Source organism: Scyliorhinus torazame, chromosome 10 (assembly GCF_047496885.1).
Source record: "Scyliorhinus torazame isolate Kashiwa2021f chromosome 10, sScyTor2.1, whole genome shotgun sequence".
Lineage (NCBI taxonomy): Eukaryota > Metazoa > Chordata > Chondrichthyes > Carcharhiniformes > Scyliorhinidae > Scyliorhinus > Scyliorhinus torazame.
The window spans coordinates 151,562,805-151,586,178 of NC_092716.1; the positions used below are offsets into that span (position 1 = coordinate 151,562,805).

Sequence of the window (23,374 nt, forward strand, 5' to 3'; positions counted from 1 at the left end):
AACCAGGAAAAAGGAGAAATAAGATGCACAAAGGATGAGGAGAGATCAATAGTGCCAGTTAAGAAATAGTAAGGTATTAAGGTGGGGCATAGTAGTCAGGTGGGATCAATAAAGAGATATTGTAATAAACAGTAAGTTAAGCTCACAGTGCATATATGCAAATACACAGAGCATGGAAAATAAGATTGGCGTGTGGTTGATATGCAGCACTGTAAATACCAATGGGTTAATGTAAATACACTACAACTAAGTAAACACTAGAGGGAGTACCGGAGATGTCATGACATGCAGACATACAGCTAATGAATACTTAGAATAGGACACGACCAATGGGCTGTCAAGACACCCAGAGGTGACACTACCACAAGGGGGCAACCCATATAAAAGGACAGGGCACACATGCTGTCTCTTTCCACAGGCGACACTCAGAGAGAAGGACAGGGGCAGATCAAAAGCATCACATCCACCATGTGGCTTAGAGCAGACTGGTTAGTTAGACTGAGTTACTATAGCAAGATTAGCAGGAGAGTCGAACTCATAGAGAACTGTGCTAATGGTTCAATAAATCACATTGAACTTACTTCAAAGTCTGGAGTATCTTTTGGTCAAAGCTGCATTGAGTTGCAGCCTGTGTTATCCCAGAGTACATAACACATCAGGCGAGCTCCAGACGCAGATAACCACATGAGAATATGATCTTGGGCAGTAATAGAGATCTGGGGCGAGATTCTCCGACCCCCCGCCGGGTCGGATAATCGCCGGAGGCTGGCGTGAATCCCGCCCCGCCGGTTGCCGAAGTCTCCGGCACCGGATATTCGGCGGGGGCGGGAATCACGCCGCGCCGGCTGGCGGGCCCCCCGCTCAATTCTCCGGCCCGGATGGGCCGAGGTCCCGCTGCTAAAATGCTTGTCCTGCCGGCATAAATTAAACCACCTACCTTACCGGCGGGACAAGGCGGCACGGGTGGGCTCCGGGGTCCTGGGGGGGGGGCGCGGGGTGATCTGGCCCAGGGGGGTGCCCCCACGATGGCCTGGCCCGCGATAGGGGCCCACCGATCTGCGGGCGGGCCTGTGCCGTGGGGGCACTCTTTCCCTTCCGCCTCCGCCACGGTCTCCACCATGGGGGCGGCGGAAGAGACTCCCTCCACTGCGCATGCGTGGGAAACTGTCAGCGGCCGCTGACGCTCCCGCGCATGTGCCGCCCGGTGATGTCATTTCCGCGCCAGCTGGCAGGGCAACAAAGGCCGTTTCGGCCAGCTGGCGGGGCAGAAATTCGTCCGGCGCCGACCTAGCCCCTTAAGGTTGGGGCTCGGCCCCCAAAGATGCGGAGCATTCCGCACCTTTGGGGCGGCGCGATGCCCGACTGATTTGCGCCATTTTGGGCGCCAGTCGGCGGACATCGCGTCGTTTCCGGAGAATTTCGCCCCTGGTTCAAAACCAGATCCGAAGAAGGGCTATATTGGACTCGACACTATAACACGATATTTCTCTCCATGGGTGCTGCCAGACCTGCGGTGTTTACCAGTATTTTCTGCTTTCACTTCTAGTTCAAAAAATGGCAGGACTGGCTGCTAACTATTCCTGGCTATGAGATGTTCAGGAATGGTAGGGACGAAAAGAAAGGAGGCGAGGTGACAGAATTGATAAAGGATAATATTACAGAGCTGGGCGGGCTAACTAATGGGAGTGAAGTGAGAAGTTGTCAGGAGGTAGGTGAGGGGGGGCCGAGCACAGGATCTCACTGTATGCGGAAGACATGCTCCTATATATTTTAGACCCATTCGGTAGTTTTGGGGACATTATGGGGATTTTGGAGGAATTTGGCCGGTTCTCCGGATACAAGTTGAATGTGCAGACTAGAGGGCAGAGCGGAGATATGGGGAGCTGCCATTCAAGGTGGTGGGGACAAGTTATATATATTTGGGCATCCAGGTGACACAGGGCTGGGCGCAGCTGCACGAGCTGAATTTCACTCGGTTGGTGGAGAAGATGAAGGGGGACTTTAAGAGGTGGGATGTGCTCCCGCTGTCGCTGGCGGGGCAGGAGCAGACAGTAAAAATGACGGTGCTGCCAAGGTTTCTGTTCATGTTTCAGAGCCTCCCAATCTCCGTCCTGAAGTCATTTTTCAAAAAGGTTAATGCTCCGATCTCTGGATTTGTGTGGGTGGGGAAGACCCTGCTGGTTATGAGGGTCTTCCTGGAATGGGGGGGCTGGTGCTGGCAAACTTGATGAACTACTACTGGGCAACAAACATCACCATAGTTAGGAAATGGGTCGTGGGGTCGGATGGAGGCGGCATCATGTAGGGGAATGAGTTTAAGGGCTTTGCTGTTAGCGCCTCTGCCATTTTCACCAACCAGGTACTCCATGAGTCTAGTGATGGTGTTGGCATTAAGGGTGTAGCGGCAGTGGAGGCCGCATTTGGGACTGGAGGGTACTCGGTGTGGGCACCGATCTGTGACAATCATAGGTTTGCGTTGAGGGAGTTCGACATAAGGTTTCATGGGCGATTTGGTGACCTGTTTATAGGGGGCAAGTTTGCGAGGTTGGAGGACCTGGAGGAAGAGTATAAGCTTTCTTTGAATGTAACTGTTATACGGGAGGTGGACAGAGAACGGTAATGCAGTGGGTTGGTGTATAGTATCATTGCCATCTTCAATTGAAACATCTTATGAAGGAGATGGCAAAGTGCTTTACAAAGTGCTTTCAAAAAAAATTTCCGTTCATGAGTTGTGGATGTTGCTGGCTCGGCCAGTGTTTGTTACCCATGCCTAATTGCCCTCTAGAAGATGGTGGAGAACTTTGCCATCTCCTTGTTGAACCGCTGAAGTCCATGTGCATTCAGCACCACTCTATTAGGGAGCTGAGCCATACCTGGGTGTATCAGACAAGAGTCACATTCATCTTCCTCATTCCGGCAGCATGGGACAGAATATCCCACAACCTCCTCCTTCCCAGGACAAAGGCACTCAATCTGATCTGTTTCACAACAGTCCCGACACATGATATTCCACTCAGCCCCTGGGCAGTCCTCATTGATTAGGGTATATCCTGGGAAATCATAGCAAAAGGACAGCAATTGTTAATATTTTTGTTAAATTTGGTTGTTATTTATGCCCTAAATTAGGCAACACACAAGTGAGAGACAGGCAGTTACAGATGTTAAGCTGCTGAATAGAAAGTGAATAGGAAGAAATTACTTCCACTGGTGGGAAATCCACAAGGGAGTGAAATTTGGGAGCATCTTTTTACACAAAAGGGCATGGAATCCTAGAACTATACAGAAGATTGTAAATTTTGGGTTGTGGTGAACCACTGTATTATATTGTACATACTGTTCTTACTTATGGTACTTACTGTTCTTACTGTTTGTTACATGTCTGGGTTTGTCCCTGCTGGCTCCGCCCCTCGGGCTCAAGTATAAAGGTAGCTAACCTCCAGCCCTGTCCTCATTCTGGGACCGGCTGCCAGCAGGTGTCTTTTAGCTCATTAAAGCCACAGTTTACTCTTCCGACTCTCGTCTGTCGTCATTGGTGGTACATCATGGGTCAATTGACATTTTCAAGACTCATATCGATTTTAATTGCAGAAGCATTATCAAGAGATATTAAATTAAGTTGAGTTACTGATTAGCCATGGTTTAATTGAAGGGCAGATCCAGCTTGAGGAATTAAATTACCTTACTCCTGTTCCTAGAGTGACAAGGGGCGAAATTCTCCAGAAACGGCGCAATGTCCGCTGACTGGCGCCCAAAACGGCGCCAATCAGACGGGCATCACGCCGCCACAAAGGTGCGGAATGCTCCGCATCTTTGGGGGCCGAGCCCCAACATTGAGGGGTGAGGCCGACGCCGGAGGAATTTCCGCCCCGCCAGCTGGCGGAAACGGCCTTTGTTGCCCCGCCAGCTGGCGCGGAAATGACATCTCCGGGCGGCGCATGCGGAGCGTCAGAGGCCGCTGACAGTTTCCCACGCATGCGCAGTGGAGGGAGTCTCTTCCGCCTCCGCCATGGTGGAGACCGTGGCGGAGCGGAAGGGAAAGAGTGCCCCCACGGCACAGGCCCGCCCGCGGATCGGTGGGCCCCAATCGCGGGCCAGGCCACCGTGGGGGCACCCCCCGGGGTCAGATCGCCCCGCGCCCCCCCCAGGACCCCGGAGCCCGCCCACACCGCCTTGTCCCGCCGGTAAGGTCGGTGATTTAACTTATGCCGGCGGGACAGGCAATTTATCGGCGGGACTTTGGCCCATCCGGGCCGGAGAATCGAGCGGGGGGGGGCCCGCCAACCGGCGCGACGCGATTCCCGCCCCCGCCGAATATCCGGTGCCAGAGACTTCGGCAACCGGCGGGGGCGGGATTCACGCCAGCCCCCGGCGATTCTCCGACCCGGCGGGGGTCGGAGAATCTCGCCCAAGAACTGAAATTCAACATGCTTTATCTCAAGCAGACAGTGCTAATGGCAATCCATATCGGAAGAGATGGGATAACAAAGTGAATCTGGCTTCAACTGATCATTTAAGGGTAAAATCTTTTAATGTGTGCCGATATCCTATCAGGGTGCTTATGCACCTAACCTGGTGGCACACCCTAATGCTTGATAACCTGTAAAACGAAAGAGAGACTTGAATTTATGTAGTGCCTTTCTTAATCATGAACCTCAAGTAAATGCATTACATTTAACTGAATACTTTGCCATGTAATTCAGGGTAAGCATATCGACTCTATATGATAGAAAAATGCTTAAAGAATCTGCTCCTCTACTTTCTACCTTCATGAATCAAAATCGTCCTGCACTGCTCTGTTGTGTACTTAGCTACGTTGCTCTGAACTAATAGAGGGTGATTTTGACCCTCTCTTTCTGTCCGTGAGAAAGTCGGCACAGGCTCAAAATCCAGAAGACTCACCCCCCACAGGCTCAAAATCCAGAATACACCAGCACATTATTAGCAAGCACTCACACACGGAATATTCGCTGGGCATGCTGGCATCATTGACAACAGCTCTACATAAATATGAACCTGGTGGCCTCACCTCCAAGTCGATATCGGAAGTGAGCTCTCTGGCAGCCATGACTCCCAGGCTCTTCATTGCTCCAGGTGCACCAGACAGGAAATGGGAGACACAGATAAGTTCAACTAGGAGCCTGGGGGTCAGTCACTCATTCTTGGTGGGGGGTGCAGGGGTGGCTAGCAGGCTGAACCTTCCATTCACTTTGGGGCGCCCCTTGCTTTAAGGGGGTCCGGAGGTTGGCATGCAGGTATTGCTTCCAATAAACTCCTTGCTGGAATTGTGGCCACATCACAGTTGGGGGAGTGCCCATCCTTACTGGGAGCTGGGAAAAGAGTGGCAGGAGGTGAATACTGAGGGTCAGCACGAGGGGCGACTGTGAGCTGAGTGGGCTAACATGAGAGGGCAGGCTGCTAGGGATGAGTGGGCACCTCAAGGATAGCTTGCTCCCTGCCTCATAAGGAATGAGGCCCTCTCACTTGCGGAAGCACAACTGAACCGAGTACAACACCACACTCAGCTTATCTCTGCTTATCAAAGAGTTGAGCTCCATTGCCCACCAGTTTCACTTGTATAGGAAGCATGGGCGTCATTCTCCGACCCCCCGCCGGGTCGGAGAATCGCCGGGGGCTGCCGTGAATCCCGCCCCCGCAGGTTGCCGAATTCTCCGGCACCGGATATTCGGCGGCGGCGGGAATCGCGCCGCGCCGGTTGGCGGGCCCCCCCCCCGCGATTCTCTAGCCCGGATGGGCCGAAGTCCCTCCGCTAAAATGCCTGTCCCGCCGGCGTAGATTAAACCACCTACCTTACCGCCGGGACAAGGCGGCGCGGGCGGGCTCCGGGGTCCTGGGGGGGGGCGCGGGCCGATCTGGCCCCGGGAGGTGCCCCCACGGTGGCCTGGCCTGCGATCGGGGCCCACCGAACGACGGGCGGGCCTGTGCCGTGGGGGCACTCTTTCCCTTCTGTCTTCGCCACGGTCTCCACCATGACGGAGGCGGAAGAGACTCCCTCCACTGCGCATGCGTGGGAATGTCGTCAGCGGCCGCTAACGCTCCCGCGCATGCGCCGCCCGGAGATGTAATTTCCGCGCCAGCTGGCAGGGCACCAATGGCCTTTTCCGCCGGCTGGCGGGGCGGAAATTCGTCCGGCGCCAGCCGAGCCCCTTAAGGTTGGGGCTTGGCCCCCAAAGATGCGGAGCATTCCGCACCTTTGGGGCGGCGCGATGCCCGACTGATTTGTGCAGCTTTGGGCGCCAGTCTGCAGACATCAGGCCGATACCGGAGAATTTCGCCCGTTATGCTCATAGCAGGCATTTAATTGATTGAAATGCAATTTCACCCTTCATTGGCATCTCAACCGTGCCAATGAAGCATGCAAAGATAAAGATAAATGCTGCTTATTTCAGGGGGGGGGCAGTGGCAACTTTATATTGGGGTTGGAGTATTGGTACGGTCGTGAGACAAGAGGCAAGGAGACTCTTGAGTGTTCAGACGTGTTACCCTGGTGGACCAGAGGACAGGGGGCGCAATTCTCCACTCCCACGCTGGTTGGGAGAATCGCCTGGGCCGCCAAAATTTCCCGGGATGCCGGTCCGACGCCCTCCCGCGATTCTCCCAAGCGGCGGGAACGGCCCGGTCAAGTTTCGCGAGCCGCAGGCCGGAGAATCGCCGGAGACACCCAAAATGGCGATTCTCTGGCACCCCCGCTATTCTCAGGCCCGGATGGGCTGAGCAGCCAGGCCAAAACGGCAGGTTCCCCCCGGCGGCGTCCACACCTGGTCGCTGCAGTCGTGGGCGGTGCGTGAACGCTGGGGGGGGCGGCCTGCGGGGGGGCGAGGAGGGATCCTGCACCGGGGGGTACCTCAGATGTGGGGTGGCCCGCGATCGGTGCCCACCGATCGTCGGGCCGTCCTCTCTGAAGGAGGACCTCCTTCCTTCCGCGGCCCCGCAAGATCCGTCAGACATCTTCTTGCAGGGCGGACTTAGAGAGGACGGCAACCACGCATGTGTGGGTTGGCGCCGGCCAACCCGCGCATGCGCGGATGACGCCCGTTATGCGGCGCCGGCCGCGTCATCTATGCGGCGCCGCTTTTACGCGGGCGACAAGGCCTGGCGCGTGTAGATGACGCGGCCCCGATCCTAGCCCATTGTCAGGGCCTGAATCGGTCGGGATCGGGGCCGTTTCGTGCCGTCGTGAACCACGACGGCGTTCACGACGGCGCGGCCACTTCGGCGCGGGAGTGGAGAATCCCGCCCAGGGTGTTAGGATTAGTGGAGATCACTAAGGGGGAAGCGCATGGTGGAAGTCCCAGAGGAGGAGAGGGCTGCAGGGCAGGACTTTCTCAGGAATCCCCAACGCTCACTTTGGATTCCTTCTTTTTCAGTGCATTATTCTGGAGAATCATGGAACCCGTCAAGCTGGCATTTCTGCTACGAGTGATAGAGCACCAGCAGAGACTAAGATATGTCACTGCACGGGGCCAGGACCAGTGCCCTGCTGAGGATGGAAAGTCTGGGCCCTTAGCTGTACATGGAACAACACCACAGAGGGAACAGCCCGTTTGAGACAGTACCGGCCAAGGGTCTACTAATGTCTTCAGACGTCGGAACCACAGTGCCAGGGAAAACAGTGCCTGTCCCTAATGCAGGACAATGCGAAGTCCTGCATGAGCCAGCATCACGTGGGATGGGAGGACACCCACTGCCGCAGCCCTTCACGTCACCACCACTCTGATCTTTCATGCGGCCGGCTCAATTCAGGGCAGCACTGGTGATCTGAGTAGTGTCTCCCAGTGAGCCACATTAGGGAAGTGACAGGTGCCCTCGATGTGAGGGCCCACACGTATGTAAACTAGGACCGGGAACAGGACATCCATGATGCCAAGGCCATGGACTTCGCCCATTTAGCTGGCATGCCCCGAGGGCAAGGTTTGATAGACTGCATCCACATGGCTCTGCGGACTCCATGACATCATGCAGCACCATTTATGAACGGCATGTGTTCCCTCAACGCCAGATCATCTGTGACCACACGATAAGAGTCATTCAGGTGTGTGCCTATTTTCCGAGGAGTGTCATGACAGTTACATCTTGGGGTGCTTGTAACAGTCTTGTAACTGTGGGGAAGAAGCTGTTCCTGTGTCTGGATGTGCGGGTCTTCAGACTTCTGTATCTTCTGCCTGATGGGAGGATCTGGAAGAAGGCAATGCCTGGGTGGGAGGGGTCTCTGAGAATGCTGTCTGCATTCCTGAGGCAGCGGGAGGTGTATACAGAATTAATGTGAGGGTGGCAAGCTTGTGTGATGCCTTGGGCTGAGTTCACCACACTCTGCAGTTTCTTGCGATCTTGGGCAGAGCAGTTGCCATACCAGGCTCTGATTCAGCCAGATAGGATGCTCTCTATCGCACATCTGCAGATGTTTGTAAGAGTCGATGCAGACATGCCGAATTTCTTTCGTTTCCGTCGGGAGTAGAGACGTTGTTGGGCTTTCTTGACTGTTGCATCAACGTGAGTGGACCAGGACAGACTGTTGGTGATGGTGACCCCCAGGAACTTAAAGCTATCGACCATCTCTGCTTCAGAGCCATTGATGCAGATGGGAGCGTGTGTCGTGCTATGCTTCCTGATGTTTACGATCAGTTCCTTGGCCTTTTCGACATTTAGAGAGAGGTTGTTTTCGGTAAACCGTGCAACCAAGCGATTTATCTCCCTTCTGTAGTCTGATTCATCGTTGTTTGAGATACGGCCCACCACAGTTGTATCATCCGCAAAGTTATAGATTGAGTTGGAGACTCACTACAATGAGGCTCATCCTTCAACGTGTGTGCTGGTGGAACAGGCTATCGGACAGCTGTAGATGCAGTTCCGGTGCCTGCACCGTTCAGGGGGTGACCTCCAGTACAGTCCACATTATTATGGTCTGCTGTGCTCTCCACAACTTGGTTCTGGAGAGGGGAGACCAGCTGGATCAGGAGGAGCGCGGCAAGGGACAACCCAAGGAGCAGGAGGAAGGACCTTGGGCCAGGGCCATGGCCCACTTGGGCATTCGGGCTAGGGAAGCCTCCATTGCCTCTAGGTTTGGGATTGCTATATCAGCATTAGTGTGATGCCAGATTCCATGGGCAGGGTGCTAAAGCCGTCAGCCAGACTCTGCAGGAGAATGGTAATGACTTGCATTGAGGACAAAGCAATGCTCCTCCCTTCCTCAGTTTTATGTCTGACTCCTGCCTGACAGACAACTGAATGCTTTCTCCCATGGGGTTCAGAGACGTGGGATATGCTCTCATCTACAGCCCCATTTAATGTCAGGGGGTCCTGGTGTGTTCCTGCAAATAACTTGGGGGTAGGCCGCCTCTCAGCTCTTTGACAGCCTATGGCATTCTCATCACTGGAGAAAGATGGCTGTAAAGAGAGGCATGAGTGTTGATGCCGAGGGGGGAGGCGGTTTGCAGAAGCACACCTTCACTTGCATAGAAATAGCACTGCCACTCTTACACCACACAGGGATGAAGTGCCAAATGTGCGTGGGGGGTTGTGCATCTTGGGCCCATGAAGTGACAGGGTGGAGGATCTGGTGGTGATAATAGTGCTGATAATTTACAAGTGCCTAATTAAGCTATCTTCTTAAAAATAAATTTAGAGTACCCAATTCATTTTTTCCAATTAAGGGGCAATTTAGCAAGGCCAATCCACCTACCCTGCACATCGTTGGGTTGTGGGGGCGAAACCCACACAAACACGGGAAGAATGTGCAAACTCCACACGGACAGTGACCCAGAGCCGGGATCGAACCTGGGACCTCGGTGCCGTGAGGCAGCTGTGCTAACCACTGTGCCACCATGCTGCACATAATTAATCTATCTTAACTGTTATCTGTGATCATCCTTGCCCGCGAGGTGTCACAGTTTTTTCGAATCTTCCTCACCTTCACACTACATCTAGGTGTAAGTCCAGGATCCACAGCTGAGGTACAGTGGTCTTCTGCCTTCCACCTCCTGTTGTCTAAGAAAACTTTGACAGGCATCCCCTGGAGGACTTGGACCTTGAGGGCCGGACATACTTTTCAGCAGCACAGGTGTCGTAGTGCTGCCCCCCTTGGTGTGGGGGGCTGGAGGTGTTTCGCTCACAGGGAAGTGAGCATTCATAGAATTTACAGTGCAGAAGGAGGCCATTCGGCCCATCGAGTCTGCACCGGCTCTTGGAAAGAGCACCCTACCCAAGGTCTACACCTCCACCCTATCCCCATAACCCAGAAACCCCACCCATCACTAAGGGCAATTTTGGACACTATGGGCAATTTAGCATGGCCAATCCACCTAACCCGCACATCTTTGGACTGTGGGAGGAAACCGGAGCACCCGGAGGAAACCAACGCACACACGGGGAGGATGTGCAGACTCCGCACAGACAGTGACCCAAGCCGGAATCGAACCTGGGACCCTGGAGCTGTGAAGCATTTGTGCTATCCACAATGCTACCGTGCTGCCCGTCCCCTGGCCACGTTCCTGCCGATCCTCTTCTCTTCAGATGCCTGGGGGCCCCGTGATCCTCCGTGGGATAGATGGGCAGCTGGAGTGAGGTCCAGAAGTACTGCAGCCCTCTGACACAGACACTCGTGGATTCCCACCAGCACCTACACCATACAAGTGAAATCCTCAGCCATGAAGGGGACATCCCCCACCATGGAGTGCAGTCCTGCACCAAGGTCTCCACTGCGGTTGCCATCCTCACATTGTGGGCCTAGGTGGATGGTGACGGCACAATCTCCTCGGACAGAAGGCAATTTGACTCCTTGCAGTCTGGGAAGGGATGCTGTCGTCCCTTCCTGATTCCCACCACTCTGCCTTTGCAGTTCCATCAGCTTGGGGTTGATCAGGTCCAAGGGCACATCATCGGCCTGGGGCTCAGCCGTGTCCAGCGTCCCAGCATCCCTCCAAGTGCCAGATCCCTGGGATGTCGCTGCCTGTGCCTTCTGTGGATCATCATCTGTGAAATTATCACCAGTGAGTGACTCAGAAGCTTGCCTACTCGTTATTCCCACCGAGGTGTGTATCTGCGCTGGTGGAGAATGCAGGTGACAGCTGTGACGGCTCTTCCGTGGGCAGCAAGGTAGCAAAGTGGTTAGCACTTTTGCTTCACAGAGCCAGGGTCCCAGGTTCGATTCCTGGCTTGGGTCACTGTCTGTGCGGACTCTGCACATTCTCCCTCTGTCGGCGTGGGTTTCCTCCGGTTGCTCCGGTTTCCTCCCGAAAGACGTGCTGTTAGGTAATTCTCCCTCTGTGTACCCGAACAGGCGCCGGAATGTGGCGACTAGGGGCTTTTCACAGTAACTTCATTGCAGTGTTAATGTAAGCCTACTTGTGACAATAAAGATTATTATACTAGATGGGAGATCTCGGGCGAAATTCTCCGGAAACGGCCCGATGTCCGCCGACTGGCGCCCAAAACGGCGCAAATCAGACCGGCGTTGGAAATGGCGCCGAGGGTCTGCGCATGCATGCGCGCTAGTTTCCTTCTCTGCGCCGGCTCTGGCGCAACATGGCGGAGAGCTACAGGGGCCCGGCGCGGAGGAACATAGGCCCCTTACCAGGATAAGCCGCCCGCCAATCGGTAGGCCCCGATCGCGGGCCAGGCCACCGTGGAGGTCCCCCCCCAGGGTCGGATATCCCCTCCTCCCCACCAGACCGCCCCCCGCAACATGAACGCCGAGGTCCCGCAGGGTCGGACCACACGAGAACAGTGCCGGTGGGACTCGGCCTAACTAGGCGGGCACTCGGCCCATCGCGCGGGAAGAATCACCGGGGGGGACCGCTTTCAACGGCCCCTGCCTGGCGCCGTGTCGACCGCGCCGGCGCCAAGGGCGCCGATTCCCCAATCAGCGGAGAATCGGCGGACCGGTGTCGGAGTGGCATTGCGTGAATCATGCCCCACCCCGGCGATTCTCCGACCCAGTGCGGGGTTGAAGAATGTCGCCCAGGATCTTCCTGGGGGTGCGATGATTGTCTGGGCTGGTTGACTGTTTGCCCTGCAATACAAGGGAGATGTCATTTATGTATGACTGCTTGTCCGGAGTGATCTCATTTTTTCTTGCTGTGCCCACTTCGTCATTAGTTCAGGCACAGTCAGGCTCCTCCCAGGCCAGCTCAGGCACTCCCTCCTCATGCGGGATCAGGGGCGAAATTCTCCGGAAACGGCGCGATGTCCGCTGACTGGCGCCCAAATCGGCACAAATCAGACGGGCATCTTTGGGGGCCGAGCCCCAACCTTGAGGGGCTAGGTCGGCGCCGGACGAATTTCTGCCCCGCCAGCTATCGGAAAAGGCCTTTGGTGCCCCGCCAGCTGGCGCGGAAATGACATCTCCGGGCGGCGCATGCGCGGGAGCGCCGGCAGCCGCTGATGGCATTCCCGCGCATGCGCAGTGGAGGGAGTCTCTTCTGCCCCCGCCATGGCGGAGACCGTGGCGGAGGCGGAAGGGAAAGAGTGCCCCCACGGCACAGGCCCGCCCGCGGATCGGTGGGCCCCGATCGCGGGCCAGGCCACCGTGGGGGCACCCCCCGGGGCCAGATCGCCCCGCACCCCCACAGGACCCCGGAGCCCGCCCGCGCCGCCTTTCCCGCCGGTAAGGTAGGTGGTTTAATTTACGCCGGCGGGACAGGCATTTTAGCGGCGGGACTTCGGCCCATCCGGGCCGGAGAATCGAGCGGGGGGGCCCACCAACCGGCGCGGCGCGATTCCCGCCCCCGTCAAATATCCTGTGCCGGAGACTTCGGCAACCGGCGGGGGCGGGATTCACGCCAGCCCCCGGCGATTCTCCGACCCGGCGGGGGTCGGAGAATCTCGCCCCAGGTTTCTAAGCTCCCTCATGACTCTAGGTGGCTGCGCCATCTCATGCCATTTGTACTCCAATTTGTCCTGTGCAGACACTGATGGGGTGATTGTAGTCGACATACCCGCCAGTTCAGATGGTTGGGGAGTGGCATGTGTGGGACTGGAGTGGAAGTAGGGATGTGAAGAGGATACTTGAGATGGGAGGGGTGTGGGGGGACTATTGGGAGAGAGGGCTTTGTGCAAGTGGGAAACCTGTGAGGTCAATGGATGAGAGGTCACCTTGGAGGTGTGAGGGTTGGTTGAGGATTTGGAGGTGACAGACCTGTCCTGGCCATCTTTTTCCTTCAGTGCTGCCCTGCCCTCCTCTGCAGATTGTTGGCACTGAACAAGGCAGATATTAGGCGGGATTCTCCAGTCGGCGATGCCAAAATCACGTTCGGCGATCAGCCGGAGAATCAGCGTTGCCGCCGAAATCGGAGGAAGAGCCGCTTTTGCGATTCTCTGCCCCCTCCAAAGCGGCGTACTCCTAGAGTACACCGCACACCGTATCGACGGCCTAAGGACGTTGCCGAGGCCCACCCCCTGATGCTCCGCCCCCGATCGTCCGTGTTCCCAATGGCGTTGGTCTCTCATGGTATTATTTGTTGGGAACTCGGCGTGGCGGCTGCGGACTCAGTCCAACGGCGCCACAGTCGGGGGGGTGGGGAGTGGAGTTGATCCGCGGACAGGGGGGACTTTGGCACGGGCTGGGGGCATTGTTGGGGGTTGGTCTGGAGATCGCGAGCCTGCCCAAAGGGGGGGCACTATTTGGCAGGCCAGTCCGCGCGTGGCCGACGCCATGTTGCACGCGCAGCCACTGCAGGACGCCTCCGTGTGCATGCGCAACCACGGACACGCCAATTATCCGGCCGTATCGGCGGCTAGAGCCGGGTGCTCTACACTGCCTGCCTGCTAGCCCCCCACCAAACAGAGGATTGGTGGTCGTTTTGCACCGAATACTCGGTCGTTAAAACGCCACCGTTCCCATGCCAGCGTCAGGACATAGCCTGAAAATCGGAGAATCCAGCCCATTGTCTCCCAGGCGGGGCTGGTGACCATGCTGGTGAGCCACTTCCCAAACTGCGGGTAGAGTGCTGCACGCCTCTGCTGCAACCTATCCAGGAGGCTGGTCAGGGCTCCCTCAGTAAAATGTGGAGCTATTCCCCTCAAATGGATCGGGAACAAGTGGTGGAGAGTGCTGGGGAGGCGTTTATATGGAGCTCCAGTCATTGCACTGATTAAGCTTTCACAGGGCAGGCGAGCGAATAAGCGGGAGGATGCATGTAGCATGGCGTGATTCCCATGGGAAGAAAAACCTTTCTTAAAATGGCATAAAATTCCTTAAGAAATCCTGCAGATGGCACTCCGGTTTTCTCGCCAAAACTAAGACTTTGTTGTTTTTTAGTACAATTCCACCCACTGTCACATAAAGGCCAGACCAGTTAAGGAAGTGTTTTTGTTCAAGAAAGGACCAAAGCAAATCAGTGAGGTTTTCACGACAATCTGACAAGCTTGTGGTCACTTTTTCTGACACCAGCTTTATGTTTAAAGACTTTCTATATTGAATTTATATTAACACGGTTCCATTGTTGTATTTGAAGTAACGTTCTCTGCGTTGCTCGATCAGTCCCTGGATTACAAATTCAGTGAATTACCAATAAATTACTGTGGGCCCAATCTACTAGCTGCGACCCGCCGGAATTGGAGCAGGATGCAGCCGGTAGATCCTAGGAGACGCCTCCCCCAATGCCCGTGACACCTCAGGAGATCTAACCAGACCTCGTGAGACGTCGCGATCTGGGTCCCACCCAATCAGTCTCACATAGTTAAGTGAGTTTAAGAACTGACTTAGCCATGCTCGTGCTGTATCTAACAACCACTCGGCATCTACCAGCCACTCTGAGGAGACCCCAGCTGGATGCTGTTCAATATTGGTCCCCACAAAGAGGAACGGTACTTGTGGGGCTCTCTCAGGCAATTAGAGAAACCCTGACACTGCCGGTGCCACCCGGCCATCTTGGCACTGCCAGGGTGTCAGGCTGGCAATGCCAAGGTGCCAGGCTGGCATTTTCCCCATGCCAGGATCGAGCCCAGGGGTGCCCTGCCTGAGTGAGATGGGGTTGTTGCTAACTTTCCGGTTGGTTCAATTGCTCTGTTTTATAACCTTTGCTCTAGAGTCGCCAGGTATCTTTATGATATCGCCACGAGGTTCAAGTCCAAGTAATGATCAATAACTCAATACACCGATTAGTAAGATTCAAATCAAAGCACATTTATTATACACAGTAATCGCTACTCATACACAAATTCTACGTCTAAGCTATTTCTACAACTAACAGGCCTATACTTAACTTCGGACTGGCCCACCTGGTCAGGGGAACAAATGGCCTTTCGTTCAGGTTCTGAGTCTGCGGGATTCGAAGTTGGTACGGAATGGTAGCTAGGAGCGCCTATCTCGTAGCGAGCGTTGAATTGAGACTTACTTCTTTCGGCCGTCACTGCACTGGTCACGGTCAAGGTTGGTTCACGTTGCTGGGTGACCCGGGCAGGAAGAAGAGAGCGAGTTGAACTTGGGGGCTTAACTTTATAGTCCCCAGGGGCTTCCCGCCTTTCGGGGCGGACCCTGTACCTGGTTCTAGGTGATTGGACTTCGTTCCAATCGCTTGGTTCGATTTCTCCAATACTGGAGCGGTTCCCTGATCGATGGGCGGTCTTGGGGTGTTCGTTAACCTCTTTTGTGTTGGCTCCTGCTGACGCCGGGGAGTCTGGCTTAGTTCTGTGTGTCCCAAATGTTGCTATTGTTCCCGGGGATTGCTCATTAGTATGTAGATGGCTGCTACATTATTATGCTGATGGTCGCTGGTATCGATGCTATCTGGGCTTTTGCAGAGTTAAATACACAGCAAACCTGCACTTGCTGGTTTCTGCCTGTGGTGGCTGAATTTCCCTTCAGCCTTTGCTGTTCTCCATTTTAAATCGGGAGTTGGCCAATTTAGGTGGCTACAGGGTGCAGAGGGGCTTGATGATCCCCTTATAGGCGAGTTGGGCCGTTAGGGGGTGGGAGGGGTCCGGGGGTTGAGTCGAAGGGGATCGAGAGATCGGGACGTCATTTGAAACTAGCGTCCCAATCTCTTCCTGCACAGAGAAACTACGCTTGCCAGAGCTCCTCCCTGCAGGAAATTACACTGATTGCGGCCTCAGAGGGCGGAGGCTGTTCCCCGCTGCGGCACTAAAACAAAAATAATAGCGGTCTTGTTCCCGGTGCTACAAGCGCCGGGCACGATGCCACTAATCCTGCCCAGAATGGACTCTATTTTCTTTTGGTTAGATCGCGGCCGGTATCTTTTCCTTCCCTGCGATAATGATGCAAGGGGATAATCATTGCCAGAAACCTAGGAGTGGGCACAGCAGGCCCTCCCCAACGCCGCCATTGCATCCATTGATATAAAAGATAGCATACAATGTTGGCCCAATTGTGAACAAGCCTATCCAGATTTGACCCACCCATGCCCATCCTCTGCACCAACATTAGCTCTTTTCTATCCCTACAGATGCTGCCAGGCCTGCTGAGATTTTCCAGCATTTTCTCCTTGGTCTCTGCACCATCAACCTCACCTGACACACCCACACCCCCACATTACAACTGCTGCAACATAGCTGATGTGCAGTTGCGTCCTGCTCACTGCCAGATAGCATATGCAAGGCTTGCTCAATATGACAACAAGGTGTGTTACAAACTAAATTGGAGATAATAATAATCTTTATTATTGTCACAAGTAGGCTTACATTAACACTGCAATGAAGTTACTGTGAAAAGCCCCTAGTCGCCACACTCCGTCGCCTGTTCGGGTACACAGAGGGAGAATTCAGAATGTCCAATTCACCAAACAAGCATGTCTTTCAGGACTCTTCGGAGGAAACCGGAGCATTGGAGGAAACCCACACTGCCACGGGGAGTTAGGTCAGAACCCAAGCAACCTGGTCGGAAGAAAGGCACTTGACCTGAAACATTAACTGTGCTTCATTCTCCAAAGATTCTGCCAGAACTGCTGAGAATTTCCACTATTTGCAGCTCATATAAAAAGAAACTGGATGATTTATGATATCAAGAGGTTACTTACAAATTATTTCTAAAGCTATGTAGACTCTGGAAATCCTCTGTGGCAAACCCTTGAAAATCCTCCATCTCCCACTTTGATATTATTCCAGGAGACAGTTCCAACGCAGATGAAAAGTGTCAAATGAGTTTACCATAACTGTGGTTTTGGGAGAAGCATATATTGAGCAACGAGCATCTGTGATACAGGTCAGTGTGCATTCATAATAAACTGACAGTAACTTGATAAATTACTCACTATACAATCACAGAACACATATTGTACACTTTTTCAATACTCACTGTCACCTCATCCAATATTAACAGTATTCACAACCAAAATTTACTGTAACGCTCACCCAAGGCTTATTGTAACTTCAACCAATACTTTAACTCTACCCAGCAGAGTTGGTTTAGCACACTGGGCTAAATTGCTGGCTTTTAAAGCAGACCAAGCAGGCCAGCAGCACGATTCAATTCCCGTACCAGCCTCCCCGAACAGGTGCCGGAATGTGGCGACTAGGGGCTTTTCACAGTAACTTCATTGAAGCCTACTTGTGACAATAAGCGATTTTCATTTTTTTCATTTTTCAGTTCTCCTCTGGGACTGTGTCACGTCAGTCAGTAAATACCACACATGAACCTCGCCAGCGTCACTTCCGCCTGGTGGAGACAGAACATCGTCGGAGGCCAGAGACTTGCTGGTCGGGCCCGTTAATGATATGGTGATGCGTGCAACTGTACTTTTAGCATGCCCACGCCAGTACGGGGCGTGGAATGCATTCGCACCACTGTCGAGCTGCCGGAACATGGCGCTCCGTTGGGCGCTCAGTGCCACCCTCGATTTTCAGCTGATGCATGATTCTCTCTCTGATTGCAATTCAGGGGCGTCATTCTCCGACCCCCCCGCCGGGTCAGAGAATGGCCGTTGGCCGCCGTGAATCCCGCCCCCGCCCCCGCCGAAGTCTCCGAAGGGAGAAAAGTCGGCGGGGCGTTAATGGCGCCGCTGCCGCGGAGAATGTCACGGGTCTGCGCAAGGCAGCCGATTTTCGGCCTGCCGATATTCTCCCTTCCGGATGGGCCGAAGTGACGTGATGACCGTTCACGTCGACGTGAATCAAACCTCCTTTTCATCGGCGTGACCCGGTGCTCCAGGCTCACGCCGACCAGCGAGGAGGTGAGTGACGGCCTGGGGGGTTGGCTCTGGGCAGGAAATGGCGTGGCCGCAGACTGATTGCCTGAGGAGAGGTGTGTCTCAGCTTGTGTGTGTGTGCGGCGGGGGGGGGGGGGGGGGGGGGGGGGGGGTGGTGGTTAGAGTAGGCTGGGCTCCGGGGGAGTGCCGGGAGGGGGTCCGTGCCGGGGTGGAGGTTGGGGGTTGTGGAGGGGGTCCGTGCCGGGGTGGAGGTTGGGGGGGGGGGTCCGTGACGGTGTGGAGGTTGGGGAGGGGGTCCGTGCCGGGGTGGAGGTTGGGGGTTGGGGAGGGGCTCCGTGCCGGGGTGGAGGTTGGGGGGGGTCCGTGCTGGGGTGGAGGTTGGGTGTTGGGGAGGGGGTCCGTGCCGGGGTGGAGGTTGGGGGGGGGGGGGTCCGTGCCGGGGTGGAGGTTGGGGGGGGTCCGTGCTGGGGTGGAGGTTGGGTGTTGGGGAGGGGGTCCGTGCCGGGGTGGAGGTTGGGGGGGGGGTCCGTGCTGGGGTGGAGGTTGGGGGGTCCGTGCTGGGGTGGAGGTTGGGGGTCGTGGAGGGGGCCGTGCCGGGGTGGAGGTTGGGGAGGGGGTCCGTGCCGGGGTGGAGGTTGGGGGTTGTGGAGGGGGCCGTGCCGGGGTGGAGGTTGGGGGGGGGGTCCGTGCTGGGGTGGAGGTTGGGGGTTGGGGAGGGGGTCCGTGCCGGGGTGGAGGTTGGGGAGGGGGTCCGTGCCGGGGTGGAGGTTGGGGAGGGGGTCCGTGTCGGGGTGGAGGTTGGGGGGGGGGGTCCGTGCTGGGGTGGAGGTTGGGGAGGGGGCCGTGCCGGGGTGGGTGATGGGAGGGCAAATGAGTTGGTCCACCTGGCCAGGTGCCAGCCTCCAACAGTTGGACCCATGCGGTCCATGCCACCTGGCTGGGGGGAGGAGGGGATATGGGCAATGATGACATGTCGTCGTTCCCCTCCCCCCCACCAGGCCGTCATGTTTTCAGACCATCCAGCAATGTTGGCCGCCGTGGTGGCAGCCGCTCATGTCTATGTTGCCCTGGATGAGGAGGAGGAGGAGGAGGAGGAGGAGGAGCGTGCCAGAGAGGCGGCGCAGGCTGCCGCAGAGGGGCAGGCGGCAGCCGCCCAGGCTGGAGGGACACCTGACCGACAGGACGAGGAGGGGGAGGAGGACGTCGCGGCCCCACGGCAACGGAGGCACCCGAGGGCGCCCCGTGTGTACCGGCCCCGGCAGTCATACCAGGACCTCACGGACCGGGAATGCAGGAGGAGACTCCGGATGAGCCGGGAAACCGTGGCACACATCTGCCACCTGCTGGCACACCTGTCACCGCGTGGCACTGGCGGGGGACACCCTCTCCCCGTGTCCGTCAAGGTTACGGTGGCCCTGAACTTTTATGCAACGGGGTCATTCCAGGCACCGAGTGGGGACCTGTCCGGCATATCGCAGACATCGGTGCATCGGTGCATCCGGGCAGTGACAGATGCCCTTTATGCCATGGCGCACCGCTACATCCGCTTCCCCGTGGACCGGGCCAGCCAAGATGCCCGGGCCGTGGGCTTCTCTGCCATTGCCGGGTTCCCCATGGTCCAGGGCGCGATCGATGGGATGCACGTCGCCGTGCGGCCACCTGCAGATAACAGGGCCGTGTTCACTATTAGGAAGGGGGCCTATTCGATGAACGTACAGGTGGTCTGCGACCACCGCATGATGATCCTGCACGTCTGCGCCCGTCACCCAGGCAGTGTACACGACTCATTCGTGTTGTCGCGGTCATCCATCCCCGGCATGTACGAGGGACGCCATCCCCGGCTGAGGGGCTGGTTGCTGGGCGACAGGGGCTACCCATTGCGATCGTGGCTGATGACGCCTATACGGAGGCCACGCAATGAGGCGGAGAACCGCTACAATGATGCCCATGTAGCGACAAGGGGAGTGATCGAAAGGTGCTTTGGCGTGCTGAAGATGCGTTTCAGGTGCCTGGACCTCTCTGGGGGCGCCCTCCAGTATCGGTCAGATAGGGTCGGCCGCATCATTGTGGTGTGCTGCGTCCTGCACAACATAGCCCAGCAGAGGGGCGATGTGCCGCAGGCAGAGGAGGGCGGAGTGGAGGAGCAGCAGGAAGAGGCCCAGTCCTCCCCAGATGAGGGGGATGGGGGCAATGGTCAGGGCAGACGGGGTAGACACAGACGGGTGGCTGTCCACCGTTACCGGCTGGCCCAGCGGGCACGGGACAGACTGATAGACGCCCGCTTCACTGACTAGATGGGCGTGGGAATCGGGTAGTATGGCCACAGACCGCACACCATGACAACAGCCGACCACACACACCCCCCACCCATCCACCCACCCAGCACCCTCACCCCCCTCCCCAACCCCACACACCCCACCCGCATGCACACCACCCCCCCACCACCAATTGCCGATCCACCGGCGGCACAACGGGCCGGGCTCACCCAGTTGCGGGTGGACGCGTGTCTATCGCAGGCCATGGAGAATGATGACAACCCGCCTCCGATGAGCTCCTGGCTCTACATCGTTGGACTATGTCTGACCCATGGCCACAGTACCACCATCCACCCGGACCATCCCTGCATGCGGCTGTGACACTGCAGCGCACGGTCCCGTCCTCTGCCCGGGGGATGTTGATGGCGGCCCAGGGGGAAGGGGGCAGACTCACCTGGGGCTGAGGTAAGACCACCCCTCACACACACACTTGCGCTCAACGTACATGACACCCCCGCACACTTTGGACAGAGCACAAAGGCAGCTTCGGTAGGTGTAACATTGACTTTAATAACCAAAGGAGTTCATGCACGTGCCCTAGCGCCTAAAACTCATCTGTGCCCTGCACCCGTGCCAACTTACTCAGTGTCTAATTGTTTGGCCTTACGGGCCCTTTGACTACGTCTACGTGGTTCCCCAGACGGTACAGCAGAACTGGAGGTGGACTCCTGTGATTCCTGCCCTCTGACACTGGATCCCTTTGGCGGCCGTTGCCTGGGGCGTCCTGGCCTAGATGGGCCAGGCTGCGGCCCGGGCGACTGGGATGGCGAGCTGCCAGCCTGTCCTGCCCGTTGCCCACCCGATGCACCTGGGACGGAAGGGGGGGAGTCCGAGGTGTCGCGGTGTACCGGGACCTCCCCTACAGAGGGAGCCGGGACGGACCACACCACCTCCTCCTCCCTCGGGGTGCCCGATGGCCCCCAGGCCTCTACATGGGTGGGGGATGCGAACGGACTGGCCATCCGACGCGCCCCCGACATCTGGCGCTGCCAGTCCTGGAGGCCCGTGCTGGTATCGACAGGGGTCTGCAGGTTTGCAGCCATGGAGCCCAGGGGGTTGTCGAACCCTGTCTGCGACAGTGCGACGCCAGCTCGCACATGGCCACTGGCGCCGATGCCCTCAGCGATGGCCTGCTGAGACTGGGCCATGGCCTGCAGAGACTGGGCCATGGCCTGCAGAGACTGGGCTATGGCCTGCTGAGACTGGGCCATGGCCTGCTGAGACTGGGCCATGGCCTGCTGAGACTGGGCTATGGCGTTGAGCGCCTCTGCCATCTGGCGCTGGCACTGGCTCATGGCCTCCTGTGAGAGGGCAGCCATTTCCTGGGCCACAGACGCCGCCTGCACGGAAGGACCCAGGCCTCGCAAACCGTTCCCCATGTCTGACACCGTCGCACCCATTGCCTCCACCGCGGACGCCACCCGTGCGGTGTCAGCCTGGGTGGCACGCATGACCGGGACCACTCCCAGCTCCTGGACGCGGGTGGACTCCTCCACCTGCGACCGCAGCCGCCGCAAGCCACCCGTCACCCTATTCGCTCGTCTCCGTGTCGGTGGTTGCATCGGATCTATGTGTGGGTGTGGTAACTGCAGGAACCCGGGATCCATCTGGGCGGCAGATGTTCGCTTGGCCTGGGCTGCCCTCCGACCGCCCGGTCCCTCTGCTGCTCCTACCTCCACCTGCTGTACCGGGACGGCTGTGTTGTGCGCACCAGTGAGTGTACCAGACGCCTCATCACTAAAGTGCCCAACCGTGGTGAGTGTTTCTGCGATGGTGGAGGGTGTTGGTGACAGCAGTGGCGTTGTGTCGTGCTCTTCGTCCCACTCTGAGTCCATGGCACTTTGGGGTGGGGGTTCGTCTCCACCCATCCACTCTGAGTCACTGTCCGGTATTTCGTCTTCCCGGGTAGGGGTGTCCTGGGTAGTGCTGTCCCGGGTAGTGCTGTCCCGGGTAGTGCTGTCCCGGGTAGTGCTGTCCCGGGTAGTGCTGTCCCGGGTAGTGGTGTCCCGGGTAGGGGTGTCCTGGGTAGTGGTGTCCCGGGTAGGGGTGTCCTGGATAGTGGTGTCCTGGGTAGTCGTGTCCTTGCTCGGATGTGACGGGGGCCTGTGGCTGCCCCCCTCATCGCTGGGTGGTCGCTCCCGCACGTGACGGGGGTGTCGTCTCCCTGTTGCTCCAGGTCTCTCCGTCTCCCGTGGTGTGCGAGAGGCATCCTGCGGGCGTCGCATGCTGGAGGGTCCGGGTCTCTCCGTCTCCCGTGGTGTGCGAGAGGCATCCTGCGGGCGTCGCATGCTGGAGGGTCCGGGTCTCTCCGTCTCCCGTGGTGTGCGAGAGGCATCCTGCGGGCGTCGCATGCTGGAGGGTCCGGGTCTCTCCGTCTCCCGTGGTGTGCGAGAGGCATCCTGCGGGCGTCGCATGCTGGAGGGTCCGGGTCTCTCCGTCTCCCGTGGTGTGCGAGAGGCATCCTGCGGGCGTCGCATGCTGGAGGGTCCGGGTCTCTCCGTCTCCCGTGGTCTCCGAGGGGCATCCTGCGGGCGTCGCATGCTGGAGGGTGCGGGTCTCTCCGTCTCCCGTGGTCTCCGAGGGGCATCCTGCGGGCGGTCTGCATCTGCGGGGATGGGTGCCTGGACGTTTGGTCCTGCGATACACAATGAAGCATGCATGGTTAGACATCAGGCAGTGATCAGGTGATACGGGAGAGGGGGATATAGGGGAGGGGGGATATGGGGACGGGCTGTTGGTGGCTCACTTGCTCGTGGGGCCCCGACTTCTGCATCAGCAACCTCCCGGTCCTCAGGTCCGCCAGCCAATTCCAGGGCCCTTTCCTCGTGTACGGTCAGTGGCCTCTCATCAGCGGGCCCTCCTCCAGTCCTCACATGCTCCCTGGTGTTGTGTGCGCGCTTCTCCTGTGGGGGGGGGGGGGTGGTGGCAGGGGTAAAAGGCAAC

At 57.1% G+C, this 23,374-nt stretch overlaps 1 protein-coding gene across 1 annotated transcript in view; it reads right to left on the reverse strand.

Moving 5' to 3' along the window:
• LOC140430973 (inactive serine protease PAMR1-like) overlaps positions 1-23,374 on the reverse strand; it is a 355,125-nt gene that overhangs the window by 257,212 nt on the left and 74,539 nt on the right. The window contains exon 2 of the mRNA XM_072518823.1: positions 2,874-3,050. Coding sequence (XP_072374924.1) covers positions 2,874-3,050 — 177 coding nt within the window. The remainder of the gene's footprint in view (positions 1-2,873; positions 3,051-23,374) is intronic.